The sequence below is a fragment of the Lygodium microphyllum genome, chromosome 4, assembly GCF_053477565.2.
Source record: "Lygodium microphyllum isolate KBCC chromosome 4, Lygodium_microphyllum_v1.1.10, whole genome shotgun sequence".
In the NCBI taxonomy this organism is placed as follows: Eukaryota; Viridiplantae; Streptophyta; class Polypodiopsida; order Schizaeales; family Lygodiaceae; genus Lygodium; species Lygodium microphyllum.
In genome coordinates, this window is record NC_141138.1 from 104773293 (window position 1) to 104798826 (window position 25534).

Consider the following 25534-nt stretch of genomic DNA (forward strand, 5'->3'; position numbering starts at 1 on the left):
CCATTTTGAGCTTAGAACTTGCAAATGATTAGAGATACTCTGGCAAGGAATGACAGTTATAACGTGCAATGAATTTCTCTTAAGTCGTTTCTTCTCAACTACATTAGACTGGGTCTTACCAGAATATCGAAGCTTGGAAGTATTCTTTAGTATTACAAGCAAAGCCAATTGTCCATGGAGCTCAGTCCCGAACTAAGAAGAGGACAATCTGGAAACGTAGTTTCCAAGATAAAGGACCACTCCAATCTGCTAAAAGAATCATAGGACAATTTGGTCTAAAGAAGAAAATCCTACCAAGGACAACCAAGAATCTTGTGACCACAAGTGATAAAGTTCCGCGATGTTTCTATTGCAGGGAGTTAGGTCATTTCAAAAGGGAATGTCCAAAGTACCCTAAACGCCGATGCTCGGAGTGCCATAACATTGGATATAACTACATCAATTGTCCTAACAAAACTTGAAGAGAACTTGAGCTTACAAGAAATGAAGTTGTACAAGCTCTAGTGATCCAGAATATACAAGGTGCTTAGGAAAAACCTAGAAGATATCCATGAGATGTAACTACAATAAATTTTCTCTTGTAATCAAGACTCGGATATATCAAATACAATAGGTCGTTGTTTCGAAAGACCGCATGTCTGTGAGTGATCAGAGTAGCGCAACGAAAGCATGGTAGGCCCATAACCCACAGGTTTCAAAATAATAACCCTGGTTTCTCTCGAGATGAGGACATCTCGATTTCTCTAAGGAGAGGAGGATGTAATATTTTCACACAATAAAATTTAGTTGGTTAGTTTGAAAGTTAGTTAGTCAATTGATAAGTTAGTAAGATTACTAACTAAAGACTAACTTTTTTTATAAAAAAACTAACTAACATTAATAATTAAGGATTTTTATTTAATTAAAAATATATATTAAAAAATCGAAAGTCGTAAATCTGATATTTTTCTTGGATTGACAAGGATCGTAGCCACCCTTCATGTAAGTTACAACGTGAACAAGGCTTATGAGTTATATTAATCACTAGTATTAATGTGTATAGTTTGAATGGTCCAAAAATATTAGATTTTGGATAAAACTAGTATATTTTAAATATTTTAGATATTATCCAAAAAAAGATATGGAGATTTCTAGAACTTGATGTCATTTTTAAAAAAAGACAAGTGATGTTATAATTAGTTTTGGAGATTTTATCAAAAGAAAAAATAAAGAGAGATTTGCAAAATCGTACGCGGCGCGATCGCAATCTACAAACAAAAAACATCACTTCGAACAGAGAAAAGAAGTGAACTAAGAGCTTTCTAACTAAGTGTCTTAGAGTATCTTGGGGTTTTGCCCCCCCTTTCGAAGCCAATGAAACCATCAGATTTATGATCTGAGCATCAAATCACTGATCTTTTCAATATCCCCCTCCACAAAGAGCTTCACTTCTCAACCACAAGCCTTCTTTTCTAATTGACTATAAATATGAGGCATGGGGAGGCACAAGAGAGCATAAGGAGACCCCAAGAGGCTAGGAGAGAAAGGTAGAGAGAATGACACCCCTCCAAGAGATTGTGAAAGAAATCTTGAGAGAGAGAAAAAAAAGAAGAGAGTTAGCTCAATTTCCTTGTCTCGATCTTCAACTAAGCCATATTCTCTTATGCTCTCTCATCTTGAATCTATTCCATCTTCCCTATCTCTCGAACCACTCTTGGATGATGGCTCCAAAGCGACGAAGTAAAAAACCATGGGGACCAACACAACCGATCAAGCAACAAGTATTGCCAATGATATGAGAGTGCCCGAGGTTGTGGGAGTTGCCACTACCAATGGAACATCAAGTGTGGCTAATGCAAGTGCGAGTAAAGGCAAAATTTCTAATGTCGTCATACTGCCAAACCAGGTTATTCATTACTAGATTATTATTTTTCTATATAAAATAATTACATAATATATTAGCTTCCATATTTTTCACTTACACGAATTGATAACTCATCTAGAAAATATATTAGTACAAGCATAAACAATTAATCATTATGATTTGCAACTAGATTAATTGAGATTCTAAGTCATAGAATCATGTTAGAATTATTTGCCATAGGTTACTGTACATATGACTTTATGCGCATTCAACATAGTTATGGTCAAATGCGACAAGATTAAGAGTTGACTAGAGATTGTTATAGAAACTGATTGTCTATTTAAAAGTCCTATAAGTCATCTCGTTGAGTTATTGGCACAATATATTTCTTTAAAGAATTTCACTTATATTGGGTAAGATAGCCCAAACAAGAAATGTATAACTACTTCACATGTTATAAGAGATGTACTCAACACTTCTTTACAGGGAGGAGTATCCTCATTAGAGTGTAAGGTTACGTTAAGATAAGATCTACCTTGGCTATGTAAAGCTATGAATTGCATAATGGTGTGATTGTCGTTGCATCATCTGATATACATTTGAAAGAATTGTTTGTGTTTGCTAGAATCTAGATCTCTGATTGAAATTATTGTCAAACAGAATAAAAGAAAGGATCGCGCTAGGCTACCCCCAAGCTAGCGGCGAGACTCTACTCCAAGGGGATCATGATTATCACTACGAGAGGCTTGGACTGGCTCCGTAGGCGAAAGGTCTGTCAGTAGGAATAATCTCGGACAGTAGAAAATGTAGGTGCCATAGGAGGCTCTCGCTGTAAATCGTGCATTGTTCCTAGAATTTGATGAGCTTCTTCATGACCCAAGATGGGATCCTGGAACCCTAAATACTAGTTACAAGGGTGGAATCTTGATGGGCAGAATACCCTCGTGGAATTCTGTGTATCTTCCGCTGGATCGAAAGGATATGAAGTTTATGGTGCCATGAAATTTGGGCCAGTTATTTCTGCAAGGCAGAAGAGATACTTTATTGGACAGAAGAGATACATAATTTCTCTTGTATGGACAGGACAAGTTAAAGAACTTGTTTATCGATAGATTGCTTTACTCTGTTTTCGTGTCTGTGTTGTAAGTTATGCGAACGAACCATGTTCCCTAAAAGGCTTAATTAACGAAGCTGACTTTAAGTGTCACACATAAATATAGTAGGACTTAATTAGAAAACTAAAGATATTAAGGGAAGCGGGTGGGCAGAACCCTTGACGGGTCTATCCTATGACAAGGTGGTCCCATAGAACTAAAAGACTTCTCACAAGATTTCATCGTCGTTCGACCTTTAGATATTGCTAGATTAGAACCCAATTCATATCGTTTTAGGTGATCGGAATGGAACTATGCTCTACGGGCAGAGATGTTGAGCAGCGCATCCCTCTCGTTTCCCATTCTCTTTAAATGAAGTGCAACATGGGTCTACTTCAGCTTGGGTATCTCTGCGTAAAGTAGGATGTTCAGGATCTGACGCTAGAATGCTGTTAAGAGACCTTGGCCACTAGGAGCCAAAATTCTAGGTCGATCCTAGTGAATTCGACTGTGAACATTCCGTTATGAGGCGGATTCGAAAATCCCTAAGCAACAAACTCAGAACATTCCATGGGAGTGCTACGCAACAACGCTTAGATTCGTTTCTCGATAGACCGCTAATAGAGTGCTTGAAAAGCCAATGAGTGGATACCTTACAATTACAATCTTTACATTATTTAAGCCAATCATATTATGGCTTATGATTATTACAGTCTTGTTATTTTCTAAAAGTCAATGAATAATCTCATATATCATTTTATCACTTGTTGACTTTTTTTATATCTTTATAAAAGACATGAAAGCTAACATCAATCTTTATAAAAATCACGTACACACTAAAATACTTTAAAAGTATAATTTTCATTTTTTTTTTAATATCAACCTGTATTTAAAAATAAATTATAAGATACTAAATTAATATATATTTTTTAAATCAAGAAAATTATAATATTTTTAAAAATATATTCATATTATTATATTTTAAAACAAATACCATATACAAATTCAAAATAAGTCACCAAAAAGTTATCATTTGAATATCACTAAAAATATCAATTTTAATGCATGGATTTAAAATATCCTTGTATTTTTAATTTAAATAAAATAATCAAATTAGATTTTTTTTCAATGTACACTTAAAAAATATAAAATTTATTTGTAATACATTTAATCTCTTTACTTTGATGTTATCTCATTTTTAGCTTGTTTATTACAAATGATTCATCGTTTTTTTATTTGATTGAAATAAATATATAGATAATTAAATATTAAATTATATTTTTAATTTTATTAAATCATATAAATATTATCATTACATAAATATTAATGTTTATATTTTATTTTTAAAAACTTTATTTTCTTACAATCCTTTAAAGATTTTTTCTTCTCCAAGAGACTAAGATAATCACACATATATATTAAACGCATAAAATACCATAAAAATATAAAAATTATATATTAAAAGATAAACATACAATTTTATAAAATATATTTTCTAATACCTCATTAATTGGAATATCATCCATAGTCAAAATGTATACATCTAGCTTTTGAGAGTCAGCAATAAGAGTATATACTTTACCATCAAAAGGTATATACATGAGTATAAAAAAAGTGAAACTAATAAGATAATCATAAAACTAAACATATAAATCATATTATATTACTTGTGATACTATTGTATTAGAAATGATATATTCGAGTATAGATTGAATCTTATCCAAATTTTTCACTTTAAGAAAGGCTAAGAACTCTTTTTATATACTAGAAAACTAACGAATTCACCAACTAAACTTCTCTGTCTCAAATATTAGAAAAGTTAATGAGAAAATAATTGACTAACTTACCTTCTTTAGAATACTCTTCTTTCTTAAATACTTCCTCTCGTCTTACCTTATACTTTTTCACAAATCATAAATATCAAACTCTCTCCGCAAGTGCTCGTATCCATAAAACTTTAATTGTAAAATTTCATGGTGATTTTGAGAGATTATTAATTTAATACGCTCTTTTTTAATCTTTTTGTAGAGTAGATCGTTTAACTAACAGCATGTTGGCTTTTAAAGTATTCAACCAAGAGTTTTTTTTCAAAAAAATTACTATTTTCTTCCTTTTCCAAGGTGGATGATTAAAAGATTTCTTCATATGGCGATAAACAAATTATACTTGATAAAACTTAAGATATCAAATATCCCTAATCATATAATTGTTTATGATAATTAATCATTATCTACAAAAATAAGGTACATGTTTCTAGACTCAAAGAAACATAAAGAGAAGTGACATCCTTATCTTCATTTTATGTATTCTCCCTTGTATCATCTCTATAACATTTTTTCTTTATTTATACATAATTAATCAAAGTTTATATTGATAATGAGATTATAAAATTTTAAGAAAACAAAAAAAGACATATCCAAGTGAACCACCTATTACTATATAACTTAGATCACCAAAAATGCATTAATCTCAATTTTTATACATTTTATCTCATTCACCATAAAGTCCACAAGCCCAAGGAATTTAAGATCCTCACTTATCATCTTTTTTAAAAGAGTCATTAGCTCTATACTCAAAGTTGATATTTAAACCTACGTAAATGTGCTGACCTTGAAAAAATGTATATTAATTTTGTCGAAAAAATATTAAGCAATATTTTAAAAAACTTCAATAAGCATACCATCATCATAAGATTATTGAGTTATATTCAAGTGAACAACATCACATAATAGGTATGATTTTTTTTAAAAATGATTATCATTGCTTTTATTTTAATTACATACCATTGCTTTTCTGTAAATACGCACACCACCAATCTTTCAATTTTAGATCTCTCCTCTGTTGAAAGTTTGATTAATGTCTCTTTTCATCACTAGTTGTATTCTTGTATCTTAACTTCTTCTCTTATATAACTATTTCTTTATTGCTATTGCATTTTTACATGTGCAATCATTAACTTTCGTAGAAAACCTCCACAACTCCTTTACTCTATCAACACATGATACATACATGAGATCTAATGCATGTCATTCTAGACATTCATTACATTTATCAAAATCCACTAAGTATTCATTATGTGACAAGTGAGCTTTGTAAAATTGTCTTATTATCTTTTAATGTAGCATAAGTTTGTCAAGTTGATCTTTTGTTATATGAATGAACATCCATGTAAAAAAACTCTGTCTTTCATAATTTGCATAAGAAATTTCATTATCTTTGTTGTTTGTTTTGATATTAACATATATTGAGACCATTCATTTATATATATAGTATCAAAAAATATCATGCCTATCGTGACAAAGAATATTATCCAACTCTCCAAAACTTATAATTGATATCGTAAAGAAAGATACATTATTAAATTAAAATGCATATATTGTAAATACATAAACAAAACAAAAAGTTGAGAAGAGTTTATACTTACAACATGCTCTAATGGAGTTAAGTTAAATCCTAAGAGTTCTTCTAGACCTTACTCTCCAAGAACCAAGTAATTCTCTCAAAGTATCTATATCTTCTCTAGACAAACCATGATCACGAATATACTTATAAAAAGCTTCAGCAATATCTATGAGCATTAATTCCAAGTCATAAAAGACATTTGAAATACCTTCAACCTCACATGAAATATATTTGACAAACACCATTGTATTCACTTTTGATTTTCTTTGGTATTATAGCTTTCACAAATATTTACTAAGATACGTTGGCCATCGACCATATCGTATCAAATATAGAGCTGCTTTTGTAACATAATGTATTGTCTCATCAATTTGTATTTTCACTCTATTGTCCACGGTCCTTATTAAAGCACACATATACTTTGAGAACTAATTTAGAGTCAAAATATGCATGCAATCATATACAATATCCAAGGATAAATTAAAATCGTAGAGATAATATAATCTCCACAAGCATGATCTACCAAAAAGTCCTGCTTCTTTTAAAAGTCTATACATATCTGCTTGAGTGAGGGATCTATTTGCCATAATCAAAGTAGTAAGCAATTTATCATTTGATTTTTTTATTGGACTATATTTCAATTGAAACTTATTTTGATAATATAAGTAATATCATGATCCCTCACTTTCTAAGGTAGCTATCACTTTGTGTCTACGACAAAAAGATTGACCATTCTCTTTAAAAAATCAAAATCTTTCACTAAGCTGGATGATCACCAATTACCATCATTAGCATGACATGTGCAATGAATGTTTTACCAAGAGAATTTCTATATTCAACGATGTGTGTGATTAAATCATTGAAATCTACTTTAAATCCATCAACAAACATGCTTTTCAACTCATCAATTACTAGTCGCATAAAAACATGAAAAAGCTTGTTAGAGCTCCCAATTACTTTTTATAGCTAAATGGGATAAATAAAACTACTATAACTCTAATAAAAGAGTTATTTTCAACATTGAGAATCTTGACCTCAACATCTCTGCAATTCTTCCAAGTTATCTTCGAGGCTTAAAACGTATCTCTATATAATAATAAATAACAATTTTATGGATCACCATATTCAATAAAACAAAAAAATATGTATTTTAATAATCTATATAAAAAACTATTCATAGTTTTTTTTTTAATTGTATGGCAATAAAGAGTATCTTCTAAAGCGTTTTATCCTTATGTATATGAGTTCGACATGATTTGCAAATAAACTTATAACTTTTCTCTATCTCATTCCAACCATCTACAAGTATGCTGGTAACTTTTGGGGAGGAGACCATGCTTTATATTCTTAATTATAATGCATATTATTACATATCATTAGAAGCTCAATGAATAATTATAGATCCTAAAAATCTTTCACTCTTACACTTTGTGACATCCCAAAACTCATTTATCTATAAACTATCAATTGCATTATCCTCAATTAACCTTTTTTTTTTTATTTCTCCACATCTTCAACAATTAATGACATAAGATTTTACATTTCGTTAGTAATTATAGTTGTTTGGTAATGCAGATATAATCAAAAGAAATAATATATTTCCTAAGTAGTAAACAATTGAAACACTTTTCACAATATTGTAGACAATCACGCTCTAATTTGTTCCTTCGCATAGCATTGAAGTTAATATCCTTGGCATATTCTGTATTGTTAAGAGTTAATCATACCAAGTCATGTTAACATGACATTGAGTTGCTCCCAACAAGTATGAATACTTATACCACCTAAATTTATGTCCCATGTGTTAGATAACTACACTAGTAGTTTGTCTAAGCTTAAAACAAATATATTGTCTATATGAGTTTAAGAGAGCTTCCTCCCAACAATATCACCAAACAAAATCTAAAGCATCTTGTCTTGAAACTCAACTGAAGCTTAATGTTCATCCCGAAGCACTTACATTTGAATTAGTCTTTGAATGATTTTATCAAACAAAGATGACTCAATATCATCCACCTCAAATGTGTCACAATATGGATCTACCTCATCATCTTCACATTCATCCAAGCTATAAATCTCATATGAAAACTCATTATGAACTTTGTTATCCAACCCAATATCACACCCTTCTAGAACATCATCCAATAATAAATCATGAGTCATATAAACCTAGACGAGTTGTAAGACTCTTGAATCTCTCAATTTTTTTCTATCATGTATGAGTTGGAGGAGAAACCAAACTTTCACCACCACAATATGTTTTACATCTACACCATACACGTCTACATCTAGATAATGATTGAGATGATACATGACTTCCAACAAGCTTATTATCACTCATAGTAACATTCTCTGAAAGATTTTTGACTAATTTAATGAGCCACAGTAGATGGATGTATATTGTTATTCATATATTAACGATTATATGCATAATAAGTTTATCTTGTAACATCTTGATAACCAAAAGATGAATGTTTGCACTGACATATCATGATATGATTCATTATTACCACTTGAAATATAGAAATTTATCAAAGCTAATTAGTCCATTTATTCAAACTTTATGTCAAATGAAGAAGCTTTGTAACATAAGAAAAGAATCTTCATGAACACTTACATATTACAATCCACATAATGCAAACAATACTTGTGGATATTACAATTTGTAAAGGAACTTATGCTAGACATGTTGTTTCTTAAGACAATCATAGACCGGTTCGTAGGACTCCATCAACAATCTTGTCCCCTCCTGAAATAGTTGATGGGATTCGAAAAGTGGATAACTACAATACAAAGATCACGAGGAATGACGTGATACATTTTCCCACTTTTTACCCACAAATTGTAAGCACCAACCAAATGATGATCAAATGATAACATTGTGATTTATCCTAGCCCATTAGCATTCGAGCTCACACTCAAGTGGCTGCTAGGATTTCCCAAGTTATTACGCTTCCAAAATTAATAAGGACACAAAAATACAAGAAGTTATACAAAAATATAAAAATTCAATTATGACATATACATCGATCTAGGAACTACATATGAATAAAAATTATCCCAAGTTTAAGATATATATCCATAGACGTATTTTTGATACTTAGCGACACTAATCCAAACCCAGAAAGGAAGGACGTGTCTCTAGGATGTAATAGCCTATCACAACAGTTATCCCTTTTGAGTGTGGCTTAGCATCTCTTTGTATAATGATCGATTAATATTTCTTATACAATTGAAGCTTATCAAAACAAAGGCATGACTTACTTTAAAATTGGCAATATAAAAAAGATATATTACACAATCAAATAAACACATTTTAAACTTCCAAATTGTCAACACTATACAAGTCTATCTAGATAATGATTGAAATAAACAATGTGTAAAGTAACTTGTGCCAGATGTGTTGTTATTTCAAGTTTAAGATCTACATCAACAAAAGTTGTTTTGATACTTAGAGATACTAATCCAAACACAAAAATGAAGGTTGTGTCCCTAGGACTTAATAGTCCATCACAACAATTATCCCTTCATATGATGATCAACTAATATTTCTTGTATCATTAAAGCTTATTTTTAAAAAATGCATGCTTTACTCTAAAAAATGGCAATGTAAACAAAATATGTTGCATAGTCAAATAAACAAAATTTGAACCTCCAAATTATCAACTAATCTCTTGAACAAGTATAAACTACTAATACAAACCATAAGCACAAACATTTATAAACCAATGAATCAAAATGAAAGAGAATTGTGAATACGTATTAATATTACAACTATGTTTAAAGTTTTACAAATCCAATTATACACATTTAGTATCTATGATCATTTGTATATTTGGCTACATCACTACTTGGTTTAAACCGATGATAAGAAGAACTGCTACATCCTAAATCTCGAACATCCAAGTATAGCATATTGGTATCATTCCATATTGTTTCATTTTAATTCAAAACCTAGACTAGTTCAAAAACTACATAAATATAGTTCATCTCAATACTTAGGGATGTCAAACCAAACACAGATAGGAAGGTCATGTCCATGGGATTTAGTAGTCCATCACAACAGTTATCCCTTCTTGAGTGTGGTTTAGCCTCCAACCACTACATTAAAATGTTGTCCTTATACTCCTTTATATTTCTTAGAAATGTTGATTACAACCTCAAGTTTCCCCATATAAGAAAATTTCCCTACATCTGATTGTTTCACTATATATGAAATTTTTTATGTTACTCTAATTTCTCTCTAACTTGAAAATATTACATTTTTCCTAGTTTGCATATTTCTGCTTATGCGAATTTCTAAGTAAAAATTATATAGTCATTTTTCAACTAAGAAATTATTTTGTTTAGTTAATTTCAAATAGAACATAATATGCATCAAATATTTTAGATAGAACATTTTTCACTATATATGCTTTTTTTCCCTATGTCAAGAATATTTTTCTAGATATGTAATATTTTCCTATATAAGCTTTCTTTCTTATGTGGAAAAAAAGTTTGTATATAGGTATTTTTATTTAAATAAAATATTTCAGTAATTTATATGACGTCATAATATGGTGGTACTATATCCTTACTCAAGCTAATTCCTAATAGCTAATGAAATGATGAACAAAGACATCACATTGTACATTACCTGGATGTAGAATTGAAAATCTCTATCACTTGTGTCGATGCCAACGCTAGCAGGTTGCTTGGAAGTTGCTCGAAAAAGGACTTGCTCATCATTGTTAGGTAGTTCCACATAGCTATCGATGGTTATGGTGGCATGCATGTCCCTCTACAATACACAAGGATGTATATGCACAATGAGAAGCTTAGCTAAATCAATCACAAAATGTAGAAAACATAAGCAGCCTACAACTAAAACCAGCCAACAATAGTAAAGAAAGAAATATTAAACAAACCCTGCTTACCAAGAACCAACACACAAACCAAACTCAAAGTGGGAGCACTACCAACAAACAACCAAAATCAACAATAACTAGCATCCAGACTTGTAAGACAAGAGAGATTACAGATAGAAGTATAGAGCAAAAACATGAAAATGAAATGAAAAACTCACAAAGATATACCTGGAAACATTGGCAACTAGAACAGACAACACATGCTACCAAGAAAGGGACACAAAAGGCTCAAAAAAACATCACACTACTGTCGAATCAGGCTACAAAGAAGACATGCAACAAGATGCATCAAATGTACAAACATGCCTAGGGAGTAACTTGACCAAGCACGACAATGTTGCAGTATCATACTACATGCAATGCACACACCAAGAAGTGGCACTCTCTTGACAAACCAGACTCACACACTCTAGCAACATCAACCCATAGGAGATGACTACAAATGATACAACCATCACCACACAAGAAGGTCATGCAAGAAAACCTATTCTCACTATTTCTTCATAAAGCTTTCTTGGTGAATGTACACCCACCAAAAACACTCAAGAGTTGTGTGCCTTTCTTGCTAGAAATCATGTGTAGTTAGAAAGCATTTCTTGGCCTTTCTTTAGCCCTCTCTAGCAATGTTCATCCTGTTGAGAAACCCTTCACATGCAGTTTGCGTTCTGCATTTTGTGTTTAGGGCTTCGCGTTTTGCGTTTAGGGTTTCACAGCAGGCAGCCCCAAAAAGGGGCTGGGCAAGACAATCCCTTGCCTATTTATAGGCTACCTCTACCACTCATTCTTGACAATTGATTCATTCAGTTCGTCACCTCTTCTCTCCAGTCTCTCCACTACCCTCACACCCCTTCAAGAGGACATTGCGGTTCGTAGTTCGTGGTTGTCTTCATCATCTTCTGTATGCTACGGCACCCTTGTTCCCTTGTATCACAATCATTCCATTCATCAAGGTTTCTTCTATCTTCTCTTCTCTTCACAATGTTTATTGAGTTCACTCTATATTCCTCCCCGCAAACCCTATTGTCTCGCTAGTATGTCGTCTTTTAACATGGTATCAGAGCTAGATTTGCTCAAACAATGGCAAAGATCCTCCACTCCAGTGCAAGCAAAAACTAGTGGTGAGTTCGACATCCACTTCTCTTCTTCCGCTGCATCAACACCTTACCTGGAGACTATTTTCTGCTGCCGGCGGCTTAGCTAGACTGTTGGCGGCTTAGCCAGACTGCTGGCGGTTGTTCTCTGATGCTAGCGGCTCCTCCCTATTTGCTAGCAATTGCTCTCTACAACCCGATGACTCAGCCAGACTGCTGGCAACTGTTCTCTGCAACCTGACGGCTCAGCCAGTCTGTTGGTGGCTATTCTCTACAACCTGACAGCTCCACCATACTATTATACCCTGCATTTTTCTGTTGATTGCAACCTCTTACTACTGGTAGCATCCTCCTCCCACTGGCAATTCACTTCCAACCCTTCGACTACCCTCCCACACCTTAAGGCGGACATTGCGGTTCATGATTTGCACTACTGCCCTCACACCCCTTGAGGTGAACATTGCAATTCATGGTTCGTGGGTGACCTCTTCCTTCCTTAGCAAGTCACACTAATACCCATGGCTTCTTTACCAACAGATGACCAATCTACTAGGTGCTCCTATTATGGCATCATCGGACACACCACCGATGCTTGTCGACTTCAACCTTTGCTCCCCACCCCCTGAAGTATATGCGTCTCCCACCCGGCACTACCTTTGCTACCTCTCCTTTCTAGGCCATAAAGATCGTTCTGCATCGACTATCAAAGTACTGTACTCAAGACAATAAGACGCATCCAATGCGCACTAAGTCCTTTCAAGCACATGGAGGATCGATTGGCGCTACAACCTCCTGAAGATCGTCGCAATGCCAACAATAATCTTCTCCCACCCATTTTGGGATATAGTGGCTACCACAGCCCGCAGTTCTACAATCCGCTCCATTGAGAGATAGTGATTGTTTGATATCATCTCCTCATCAATCCGCTTCTTTGAGAGAGAGTGACTGCTCGACTCCTTTCTCTTCTTCGGCTTCCCAATCCGCTCCATTGAGAAGCAGCGAGTGACTATTGCCCACTCATTGCTCAATCTGAGCCCCACCCTTCACCCTTCCCTACTCAAGTTCGAGAGGCCACCTCTAGGAGTTCTTCACCACCCCAGATACCTTCTCCTTCGGAGTCCATGATCCATGAATTTTTGGATTCCCTATCTATCTCAAAGGGGGATGATCTTTCTTTGCCCTTCGAGGGGGCATCTACATCTATGGCAACTTCAGAGGGGGCTCCTATTTCTCCAATTTCAAAGGGGGTTCCCACCCACCACTCAATCCTTTGCACACCCTAGCAAAGACCTATTACCTTCTTCTTCTATCCTTTGATGGAGTGACTTCCTTCCAATGGTCATCTCACCTATTCATTCCCACCAAGATCTCGAGGATCAACCTAGATCGGGCCCTTGGAGGTTTAGTCACGACTTGATGACGAGGCCTTCGTATTCCTTCTTGCATGGATGCATGGAGCTAGTGGCTTCTCTCTCGAGGTTGAGTTTTGGGTCTCCAATTCACCCTATCTACTGTTCTTTAGTGCAGGTTACCTTTCAGGTGAAAATCTTGGATCTTAGGGATCTTCTACATCTTCTTCCTCACTGATCTTCTTCATCCCTTAGTCAATATGGAGCCAACTCCCAAGATCGAGTATGGGCATATCCTTATGGTTCTCGGCACCACACAAAGTCCGACATTCCTCCTATGCATTGCATGTATTCATTATCTTTGTACTAGGGCACTTGGGCAAGTGAACAATTTCCCCACGAGAGGCACTATCCAAGTGGCACCTGTTACATGAGCATTCTTCAACCTGTAGCATTCCATCTCCACCTCACTCTTCTCTTCTTCCCCTTTTGGAGCCTAAGAGGGCGTGTTGAGAAACCCTTCACATGCAGTTTACATTCTGCATTTTGCATTTAGGGCTTCGCGTTTTGCGTTTAGGGTTTCATAGTGGTTAGCTCCAAAAAGGGGCTGGGTGCCCACAGTGGGATGCCACTCTAGACAACCGGCGCCCTTGCTCCGGGCACGACCCTCGACAGTCTCTTGCCTATTTATAGGCTGCCTCTGTCACTCATTCTTGACAGCTGATTCATTCAGTCTATCACCTCCTCTCTCCAACCTCTCCACTACCCTCACACCCCTTCAAGAGAACATTGTGGCTCGTGGTAGATAGATGTCTTCATCATCTTCCTTGTGCTACGACACCCTTGTTCCCTTGTATCACAATCATTCCATTCATCAAAGTTTTCTCTCTCTTCTCTTCTATTCTCAGTGTTTACCAAGTTTACTCTATGTTCCTCCTCGCAAACCCTACTGTCTCACTGGTACATCGTCTTTTGACACATCCTAGTTGTAGCTCGACACATGCCAAAAGCCTATATTTTCTTCTCAATCTACTCTTGCTTTTACCTTTTAAGGTTCTATGACCTACTTCCGTAGTCTCTTCTCCTACTATTATTTCACCCAAGAAAGCAACCATAACCAGATCTTGTAGCTCCTTGATTTCTCTCCCTTTGTGTCCTAGTTGCGTTCTCCAATAGCGAATGTCTAGGGATCCTCTAAGTTATGCCTATTGCATGTGTTAGGTGTCAAATAATCTATTGCTAAAATACAAAGCCAAATAAAAGCAATTGACCTATTGCTCAAATATGAAACCAAATAAAGGCAAATAACCTACTATTGAAATACAAAGACAAATAAATAACCATCAAGATAATACATCTACCATGACATTTCTTAAGCACCAAGTTCTAGGCACAAATGTAGAAACATGAAGATGAATCCATTCCTCATTTCTTCTTTCCAATGCTTGAGACCATACAAGGAAAAAATTTCACAGTATTGAACCAAAAATAATGCAAGAACTTTCACAATATTGTAATATCATAAACTATGACTGCAGCTAACTCTCCCCTCCTTTCTTTCCTCTCACAACAGCCACCCTCTAGCCTGCATTCAATAATATTGCAAACCCTTCACAGGCTCCAATAAAGGTCCTTAATGTAGCTACTCAATAGACTCAACACAAGATGTGATGACCCTTTCCTAAAGAAACTGATGATAATGTTGAAGCTCTAACAAGCCCAAAGGCTCCCTATGATCCTGAAAGCAGTGCAATCTCCCATAGCTCCATAGCATAGATTTGCTCCACAAGTCGTATTCATCAGGCCATGTAGTCCTATCCACAACATGCCAGCTTCTCCCTTCCTTCTCCTCCACTTTTTTCTCCTCCACCCAATATCCTTCCTCTAAATCTTTTTCCAAAATAGGCCCTTCTAGCTCCCTTGAGTTCCTCCAAATCCCCCCTTTAATAATGCAAATCGGCTTGTGATTGTAGTATATCCCTCCAAAGCTCTTTTAACTCCAACAGTATCATTCAGCTTACATTGAACTCCTCTCATATGCATGATCTGCATCAGTGTTCTCCCTCTTTAACAGAAGATTAGCTACACCATGTAACTCCTCTACTCCTGCATGAAGGGGCACAACTATCTTAGCATCATGATTCTTTAATTTAAATAAGTTCTTGATTCCTGAAGTTTGTATATTTCCTTTTGCTTGCATGAGAACCCTTCATCAAACTTCTATCCTCCTATCATCCATTGACAAATCAGAAGACCAAAGCGATGGTAGGTCCAAAACTGTTGATAGCAGTAAACCCACCCTCCAAGCAGACCAAAGAAATGGTAGGTCCAAAACTGTTGATAGCAGTAAACCCACTCTCCAAACAATCTATATAAACAATGCAAGTTAACATGATATGGGATGGAGGGAGGGTGAGAGTGGCTCCTAGGTGTATGGTGCAACCTCTGAGTTTGAGGTAGGGACACAATATTAAAAATGCGCAAGAGTGCACCTAGAGACTACTGCAAAACTCAGCATACTGCTACTTAGATAGGATGAAGACTATGTCTAATCCATGAATTGAATTAAACATGGAGACCAAAAGAAACCAACTAGATAAAAAATAAGAGGTAACCTATAAGCATACTCCAACATAGAGTATCCAAGGAGCTTCAGTCAACTTAATAGACAAGAAAAGACAATGCATCTGAAAAGAAAGAAAGACCCACATATGCTCTTGGTTCAATCCACTTTCTTCAAAGAACTAAAAGAACTCAAACTTTGAGCGCCTCCTGTGTATCTTATGCCACCTCCATACATGCCTTTTTCATACCCCTCATCACTACAACAGCCTCTATTGTTCTTCTCATTTAGTCCTTCTTGATGGGGGAGTTATGGCTCCATATATAGCAGCCTCCAATTGCCCTCCCTGCATGATACATAGTGAGAATACTAGTGTAGATACCACTATCTGGCCTCAAACCCAGGGCAGCATTCTTTGACAAGCTCCCTCGGCCCATGCTAAGCATATCCAATAATCACCGCACCCCATGTTTTGTTGAGAAAGCAATGGAATTGTTGATTTATGATTAAAGTCCAAAGGCATATCTGCCATCTTATCTAAGCTAAGTGACAATTTTTAAGAAAAATATTTTTGGTATGTACCCTGCTTTTATTAGCTTTGTAAACACTCTACATAATTAACATACATCATACAACTGTAAGATAGGTACTTACCTGCTAGCTACAGTAAATTCATGCACATGGTACTTCATTGCTATCCAGGCCTTACCAGGTTTCTTCCATGCACAAGAATATATTTTCAAATCCTCTATTACTTTGAAATTGGCACTATTATTACTATGTGAACACAATTGGAACATGAGCACATAACCTGCAAAATTGTGGGGATTAAGTTGAATGGATGTATCGAAGCACTGCCTTCCTGGACAGCAGCATAGACCTTTGTTTTATCCTCAATGCTTGTAATAGATAACCTCCAATCTGTCTCCCTGGTGCTGAAAAATCCTCGCAGGTCTCCTATCATTGTAGAGTAGTGCCACCCTCTTCTTCTTCTCTTTCTTTCTCTGCATACGTCAAGCAGCCATTGTTTTATACTTGCAACCTTAATGATACTTCATCCACCCCAAATGGTGAAAATTCTCGTTGATCAGAGCTTGATCCGCTGGTGCTGCACGTCATTGCCTTGGTGGTCTGGCTGGTGTGTTCAGGTTGGCGTTTGTGCAGTCCAAGCTGGTAGCAACTCCAATCAGTAGATGGCAATGGTTGGGCGTACGAATCTCCCTCGTCGCTAATGGTGCTTATGGTGACAGGTCTGACTGCTGACGGAGAGTGGCGGACTTGGTAGCACTATTCCTGGTGATCCAGACACTGGTACTGGTGTGTCAGGGCGGCTGAAGGCAGGGGTGCCTCCCAGTGCAGGCTGACGACTTACAAGTCAGCAAAAATGGAGGGCTAGCGTGCAGGCAGCAGCAGCGCTTGCGAAATTCATCCAAACAGCCCTGCTTTCACACTTCCTGACTCTCGTTCCAAAGCCTATAGCCATTCCCCCAGCCTTCTTAGTAGCTCTTACTCTTCTTGAACAAGACCCAAGCCCCTCTCGAGGTGTTCTACGTCTCTGTGTTCTTGTTCGCATGCCTCCATACTTTCCCCCCTGCCCCCCTTCCCTCCTCTCCCCTCTATGATATGCATTCTTAGTGCTATAATTCAAATCCTACATTTGATAATTGTATTATCTATGCTGTGTTCTCCCTAGTGTAATGTAATTTGAAATGCACCTTTGATAATGATAATTGTGAGTTGGGGACAAGATTTTATCTCCTATAAGGGAACAAGTGTAATTTATGAATGGACTTGGAATGGTGCCTTGATTGGGCACACTAGGTTAAGGATATAAAGAGCTAATGCTAACTTGTGGACCCCATCACCTTGAGGGAAACTTTTTAGCTTATTCATTCTAGAGCATCGGTCCAAGTGGGACACACTTTTGGCTTAATTTGTATGCTTAAGTCCCTTATAGACTATGCAAAGATGGATGTCTACAAACATGCGCCACTCTAGAATGCATTGTGGTAAAGAAGCAAAAGTGATGTTTTTGTTTGCAACTAAAGCCCCCTACCCTTTCATTCATTTTGAGCATGCTGACCCACAGATCATAAGTCATAGCAACTACTACCAACGAAGCCATTACAGCTAGTTGCTCAACCATGTTGCTTTATATTTTCTATTATTATTATTTATGTTTTTAACAGACATAATGCATAAACCCTCCTTTAAAAGGACCCCTAAAAGCTAATATATAAGGGGCCTTATTAGGAGATCCCATGGTTATTAAAATAGCTAGAGTATACAACATACTTATCGTTTCATCTTAAGAACCAGGAAGGAAGATTGTAGTAAAAGGCAAGCAACCTCTTGCTCAATGAAAGGAGTTTCACAAATACCAACATTTTCTTCTAACAAGAGCAATGGGACATCCCAAAGAAATTGGTCCATTACAACCATCTACGACATCCATCAAAACTCTACAAACATTTAGGAGCTTCATGATTTCTCACCCAAAGCTCATAGGGTGTTTGACCAAGATTATGTTTACATATGTTTAAGCTTGCAATTATGATTATGTTACTACTTTTCTTAAATTAAGTCATGAGTTTACCACCAATTCATGCAATGAATGCATGACTACCTATAAGCCTTTTTATCAAAACATTGCCATGTGTGTCCTACAATGGGACTAATTCCCTCTATTAGTTGGCCCATCCCCTCCCTTATTCACTAGAGTAGATGTCTTTTTAAGAGATATGCATCAATTCCAAGAACTAGGCCACTAATTTAGTTTTGTGGAAACATTTATTACTCTATGACCATGTGCAACTCCTTGCTCCTCTTCTTTGTGGATTATCACTTGTCATTTCTGCTAGGCTATTCATTGTGCTCATAAGAGTTCTTAAGACTATTTATCTATCATATCTCATGTAAATCCATGCAAATCTATCTATAGCCAAACTTATAGATGGATTTGTTAATAACTATATAGTTATTGTTTATGATTGACTCACTGAGCAATTTGCATTCTCATTTCTATGCTGCTAAGTGTGCATAATGAAGATATTAGTATCAAGAAATTTTGTGACACTATGAATGTTTTTAATAATTGAACGCCATCTAGAAAAATTAATTGCATAAAAGGATATAGTGATTAATGCACTCCAACATGACCTTGTAGCTTGCAAGAAACAATTGGAGGGGCAATATGGGAATGTCACACCCCAGCTAATAGGCGAGATTAAAGAATTGAAGACAATATAGAGTAGGATATTAAGTCCTTTATAAAAGCAAAAAATTAGAGAAAAGAAGAAACAAAATAAAATACAAAATGGATAGAGGTGGCAAAAAAGGGAAAAGCCCCTTCTAAACAAGACAGAAGTCCCCAAATTGCAATCAAAAGATAAACAAGATAGAGTAGGATAAGCAAAAGCCTCTCTTATCAACAGGACAGGAACAAAACAGGGTATAGTTGTCCCCAAATTGCAATCAAGAAAGTGCCAAATCACAGAGTCTACTCTCCAAAAAAATGCTAAAAACAATAATTACAACACTATTATAGTAAATGCAACAATGTATGTCAATCCACCTGAAGGCAAAGAGACAAAATAGCAAGCTCCCATTGCTAGGAATATCTACATAGCAACCAATGTTTAAAAAATGCAACTAGAAGTGAATAAGCATAAACCACTGGTACCAAACATTATCATGAACTCCAACTATTAGTAGACAATACATCCCATATGCATATACATAATGTATATAAAAGATGTCAAGAGCAACTACAAAGATTTGCCAAATGTACAACTATCTGAGCAAAGAGCAATGATGCTTAGTATACATAACCAATATGCATGCATATATCACTAACAAGAGGTAAGTGCCAATGTCAAAAGCATAGTGAGAAGAATACATGAGAGTAGAGACATAAATCAAGAGAGTCCCACAAGAATAGTGAGAAGAGCTATAATCAGAGTTAGTTGTTGTGGAAGAGTCACTAGAATTAGTCTCAATGAGATGGTGCATGTTCACCTTTGTTAGTTCCTTGGTGGTAGTTGAGTTCTTTTTCTTTGTCGAGCACTTGTTCGCCAAATGAGAAGAACTTCCACATAGATAGCATCTAAGGTTGTTCTGCTTTACATTGTCTAATTTCTTTCTTCTATAAGAGTGTCTTCTATGATGCTTGTGGCGATCAGCATGATGAGTGTTGTTAGTGAAAGCATTGTAATGCCTTGGGTGATAATGTGGACGTTGAGAAGAATACTTCCTGGCATATTTGAAGGGTTGTTCAGAATTACTATAGGGTTGGCATGTATAGTGATTACAACCAAAATCAACATCATATTTAGAAGCATTTTTACATACTTGTGGAAATTTCTGATGAAGAGAGGTCATCTTTTGCTATTGACAAACCTCTTTGATAGTTTGTTCAATGGTCTATATAATCTAACCAACACTATCAGAGAAATCCATGTTTTGTTGCTTCATCCTTTGTTTACAATAAAATGGAATGGGCTTAGGAAAAGAACAGATTAAGTGTTCCTTCATGTTATTGAACTTCAAGTCCGTCATATAATAAATCTCTCATATAAGTAAGATATTCCTTATATTTTCAAGGATCACAGAGTTTAGATTTGAAAAATTCTTTCATGGTCTCTATTACATCATCCAATTTATTGCCTACGAGTTCTCCAAGCAAGAGTTCAAAGAGAAGCTATATAGGATCTACATATTGTACAATAGCCAAATTTACTTGGGGATGTATGGAAATCTACCATTGCTTCAAGCCACCTACAAACCCATGTGTCATAGCATTAAGAATATCAATTTTGCTAGTTTTGGGTTTGTTAAAAAAAAAATTGGCCAACATAAGCATACATCATGTAGATTAGCAATTTGATTTCCTTAGGTGTCTTACCATCAATGGACCAGATAGAAAAAGTACCAACCTTTTCAGGAACCCCTATCTTATTATAGAATGTAGAGTGAGAATATGTTGATTTGGAAGAGGAAGTAGCATTAACCACACTAGGGGATAGATTAGTCACAACATTGAGAGTAGAGAAATTTGTAGACACGGTGTGGGTATTCAGGAATTCATGAGGGACCTCTGATGTAGACTAAAGTCGATGAGGATTAATAGGAACAAAATTATCATCCACAATACTATCACCATCTTCGTCTAAAGAGAGGAGAGAGTATAAGTAGTGCGCTGTTGAAAAGCATTCTGATCCATATAAAACCAAGCTGGAAGAGAATCTAGGTGATTGGGTTGATTTTGTTCAATCACCTCTCCCATGACCCTAGAATTGTACCTATTATGCACGGCTCTTGTAAGATCATCATTATATTTCTCTTCTAGGTTGATACATAAGGGCATTTGATCCATAACTTTATTAGTTGTTTACTATCTCTGCAGATTTTTTCAATCACATATTCATCAATCTCATCAAAGGAAACTTTGTAGTCTTGATCTGACCATTCAAGAAATAATAACTCTAAATACTCTGCAAGGTTAGGTGATAATTGGGTAGGCTGAATTGGAGCTTAATGTAACACAGGTTAATGACTTGTACTTGGTTGGTCGAGCTTCATTAGGTCCAACTTTCATATCATCCATGATTGAGGATAGAGAGAGGGGCAGTAGATTTGTTGAATCTCATAAAAGATAGATGCAATATCATATTCATCTTCTGCAATCCAAATATCCTTGCCTTTGTCTTGGGTAGGATGATTCATAGTAGAATGTACATTGAGGAAGTCAAGAGATGGAGAAGGAAAATGAGAACCCCAACCTTTTTAGAGAGTGATCCAGTTTTGGGTGAAGAAGGTGGTGGAGTTTTAACCTTTACTAAGGTTTGATAGAGTTGTAGGACATTATCACACACAGTAATGAAATGATCTAATTTGTCAATGACTCTAGTTAAGGCTAGATATGTCCAATTTGTAGCGTTTAACTCAAAAGTCTAAGAAGAAGAGTCTTGTGGGACGAAAATATGGAGTACTTCATATTTATGGTTTTCATAATCAAATTCCTATAACACATTGACTATAGAAGAAGAGTTGGCATGTTCTATCAATTTCTTATAGTGTTGGCATATACCTTATACAATAGTGGGATGCATACATGGTTGTGAATGAAACTTCATCAAGCTAGCTCTTTGAGATGGTGAAATTTTCAAGTGTGGTTGCGGAGCCATCTTAACAACTTCTAATGATGCTTTTGTAACAACCCTCTGAGGAAGTTGGAGTATTTTAAAACACCTTTGATATTTCTAACAAAAATCACTTTTGGAGGCAAAAGTTCTTTCTTCTGTAAGGAGGAAATGTCCACATGCCATTCTTTGGGTAATTGAATGTCTGACCAGTTAACACATTCTGGCAAAAATATCTATGTGCTTTCATCCCATTTCACAGTAATAGTCTTCCCTCTATCCTTGAGGAGTTGATGCGTTCTAATAGTCTAGGTATAGTTAAGGACATGCATCAAAAGACCATTCTATACTAAATAGGTAGATGAGCAGAGGATGCTTTCATTTGTAATCCCATAATTCTAATATGCAACATAAGAAGTTCGGGAAGATAGGGATCATCCATGGCAATGACATAATTTGGTCTTAATTCAAAGAAATTTGGGCCACTGGATAAAGAAGAAACTACAACACCTAATATCATATCCATAAGTTCCATAAGTCTAGTATTTAGGATAGTAGTCTATCAATCAGGAAACTTTTGTGCCTATGAATGCTCATTCCATTCATTTCTCCTCTTCCTCCAAACAAAAGGATAAGCCTTTTGCTCATTCCATTCATTTCTCCTCTTCCTCCAAACAAAAGGATAAGCCTTTTCATGTTGCCTCTAGCTCTCAACAAAAGCAAAAAGGAGGAAAGGCACACCAATCTACATCCTCTCTTGAAGACTTGTCTGATAAGAAGACTAAGGAGAAACTTAGACAAGAATTCTTTTATAGTCCTTATGATCTTCCCAAACCAAGTAAGCTCAGTTCTTCTGATACTTTATTGGATATACATGTTCAAGTCTAACTATTGCTTCTTATGAATTATTTCCTCCTGATTGCATCAAGGTTTCTAGTCCCATTATAGTTGAGTTGTCCAACAACAAAAGGGTGACTTTAATCCATGTGACTCAAGCCTCTATCTTCATCTGAGTCTATTAAAGTCCCTATTGAAATACAACTCATGAAACAAATGCGATATGATTTGCTTCTTAATACTGATATCCTCCAACATTTGGTGCCATATACATTTTGGCAAGAGCATTTTACAGCCTCCTATCTTGGGAAAAAAGTAGACATGCCTCTGCTAACTAAAATTGGGAGAAGTGTCTATTCTATCAGTGAACTTCCTCAATAGTAAAAGGTCCAAGCTACAGAACAATGGCTACAAAAATAACTCAAAAATCATGCAATCAAAATTGAGAAAATTACATCTCATCTCCACTCTTTCATGCATGAAAACCCTCTTATGTTTCATGAGAAAGTAACTGCCTATGCTATTGTATTACCTCTCAAAGCTAATGCTACTTCCACAAAAGCCATACACCCAAGAATGAAAGAAGAATATCTCGAATTCTGCAAACAAGAAATTCAGACAACACTACTTACTAATAAAGGGTTAATTGAGCCAATCAATTCTCCCTAGTCTTGTCATGCTTTTTATATAAATAAGCACTCATAATAGAAAAGAGGTAGGAAAATATTGGTGATTAATTATAAGCCCTTAAATGCTTATCTTATTGGCCATGGTCACCCAATTCCATTGAAAGATGTGCTGATTAAAAGGATCGAGAAAGCTAAATTATTTAGCAAATTTGACAGGCTTTTGGCAACCCCCCATCAAGCAAGAAGATTGCTTATAAAACAAGTTTTTGTGGGCCTCATGGACATTATCAATGGACTATTCTTCCATTTGGAATCAAGACTACTCCCACATATTTCCAGGGATGACTAAGTGCTTTCTAAATTTCCATTTTGCTTGGTGTATATTGATGATATTTTGGTTTTTTTTGAAACCATCCATGACCATATCCACCATCTTTCTTAGTTTACCAAAGAAGTTGAAGATGCCATCATGATTTTATCACCTAAAAAATCAATCATGTTTACTACTTCCATAGACTTTTTAGGTCTACATATCCATCATGGAATTATTGAATTACAAGATCATGTCGTCTTGACAAAGGTACTAGAGTTTCCCTCGGAGCTAACTTACGCCAAACAACTACAACAATTGTTGGGTTGTTTAAATTGGCTAAACTCTAACAACTCTAAATCTAGCACTCTACATTTATCCTCTTTTAAGGAAATGCCAATTCCATTGGAAACCTTTGCACATCATGGCTCTTCAACAAATTTAGAAATTAATTAAAACCCTTCCACCTCTCCATGTGCCTACTGGACTATCTTTAGTCTTCTTTACAAATGCATTTGATTATGGATGGAGTGCTATTTTGTGTGAAGAACACAAAAGCATAACACCACCTCAATCACACATTTGCTGTTACGCCCTTAGGAATTTTCAACAAAACACAACAAACTTATCCATCATACCAAAGGGAAATCTTGGCTATGATAAAAGCCATTAAAGCCTTCAGGATATTTGTAGAATTTGTCCCTTTCATCATCCTCATGGATCTACAACATGTCCCATGCTATCTTACCAAAAAAAGCTCCTAATGAAATTGGTAACAAAAGGTTACTCCAGTGGTCCCTCTTTTTTTTATGCTCTTGATGTCACTTTTCAGCACGTCCCTGACAAACAGAATATTTTGGCAGACCTTTTGTCACACCAACCACCATAATCGTGTATCTCTCCTTTTGTAAAGATTCCCATGCGCACGCTTTGTACATGTGCAACGCCACCTGGCACCCACTCAAAAGATGCCCACACTAAAGCCAATCGTTCAAACCAATGATACACTCATTCTTTTCCTATATAATGAGCCCACTTGCACCATTGTAAAACAATGGCATATAGTAATCTCATAGCCATAGCTCTTTAGCTCACCTTAAGCTTTGTGCTTTCTACTCTATGCCGCCTTATATCCAACAATCTTGAAGCAATATAGTGTATTTTCTGTACATGTGCCTTTTGCTTATTAGTGGTTCATCTGTGCATCAAAAGTGCGCACTTTTGTGCTTCTATGTTTCGTGATCTCCACTCTATGCCGTTGGCTCTCTATCTTGGTATCGGAACCTTATCATGCTTATGTGAGGGAAAGCCTGGGTTGTTATTGACATCAAGATGTATTGCTCAGTTAGGCTCTATTAGGCATGTTGTG

The 25534-nt window shown here is 35.7% G+C and overlaps 1 protein-coding gene across 2 annotated transcripts in view; it reads right to left on the reverse strand.

Annotated features, from left to right (window-relative positions):
- The window catches only part of LOC148037425 (cytochrome P450 716B1-like), a 56623-nt gene extending 38781 nt beyond the window's left edge, over positions 1–17842 (reverse strand). The window contains exons 1-3 of one of the 2 annotated variants that reach the window (XM_087676349.1): positions 17061–17195; positions 16396–16595; positions 10976–11119 (exon numbers count right to left, since the gene is read on the reverse strand). In XM_087676349.1, coding sequence (XP_087532475.1) covers positions 10976–11113 — 138 coding nt within the window. In that variant the 5' untranslated portion in view covers positions 11114–11119; positions 16396–16595; positions 17061–17195. Of the gene's footprint in view, positions 1–10975; positions 11120–16395; positions 16596–17060 lie in introns of both variants that reach the window. The other variant, XM_087676348.1, reaches the window with a different exon arrangement.
- Positions 17843–25534: the final 7692 nt, after the last annotated feature.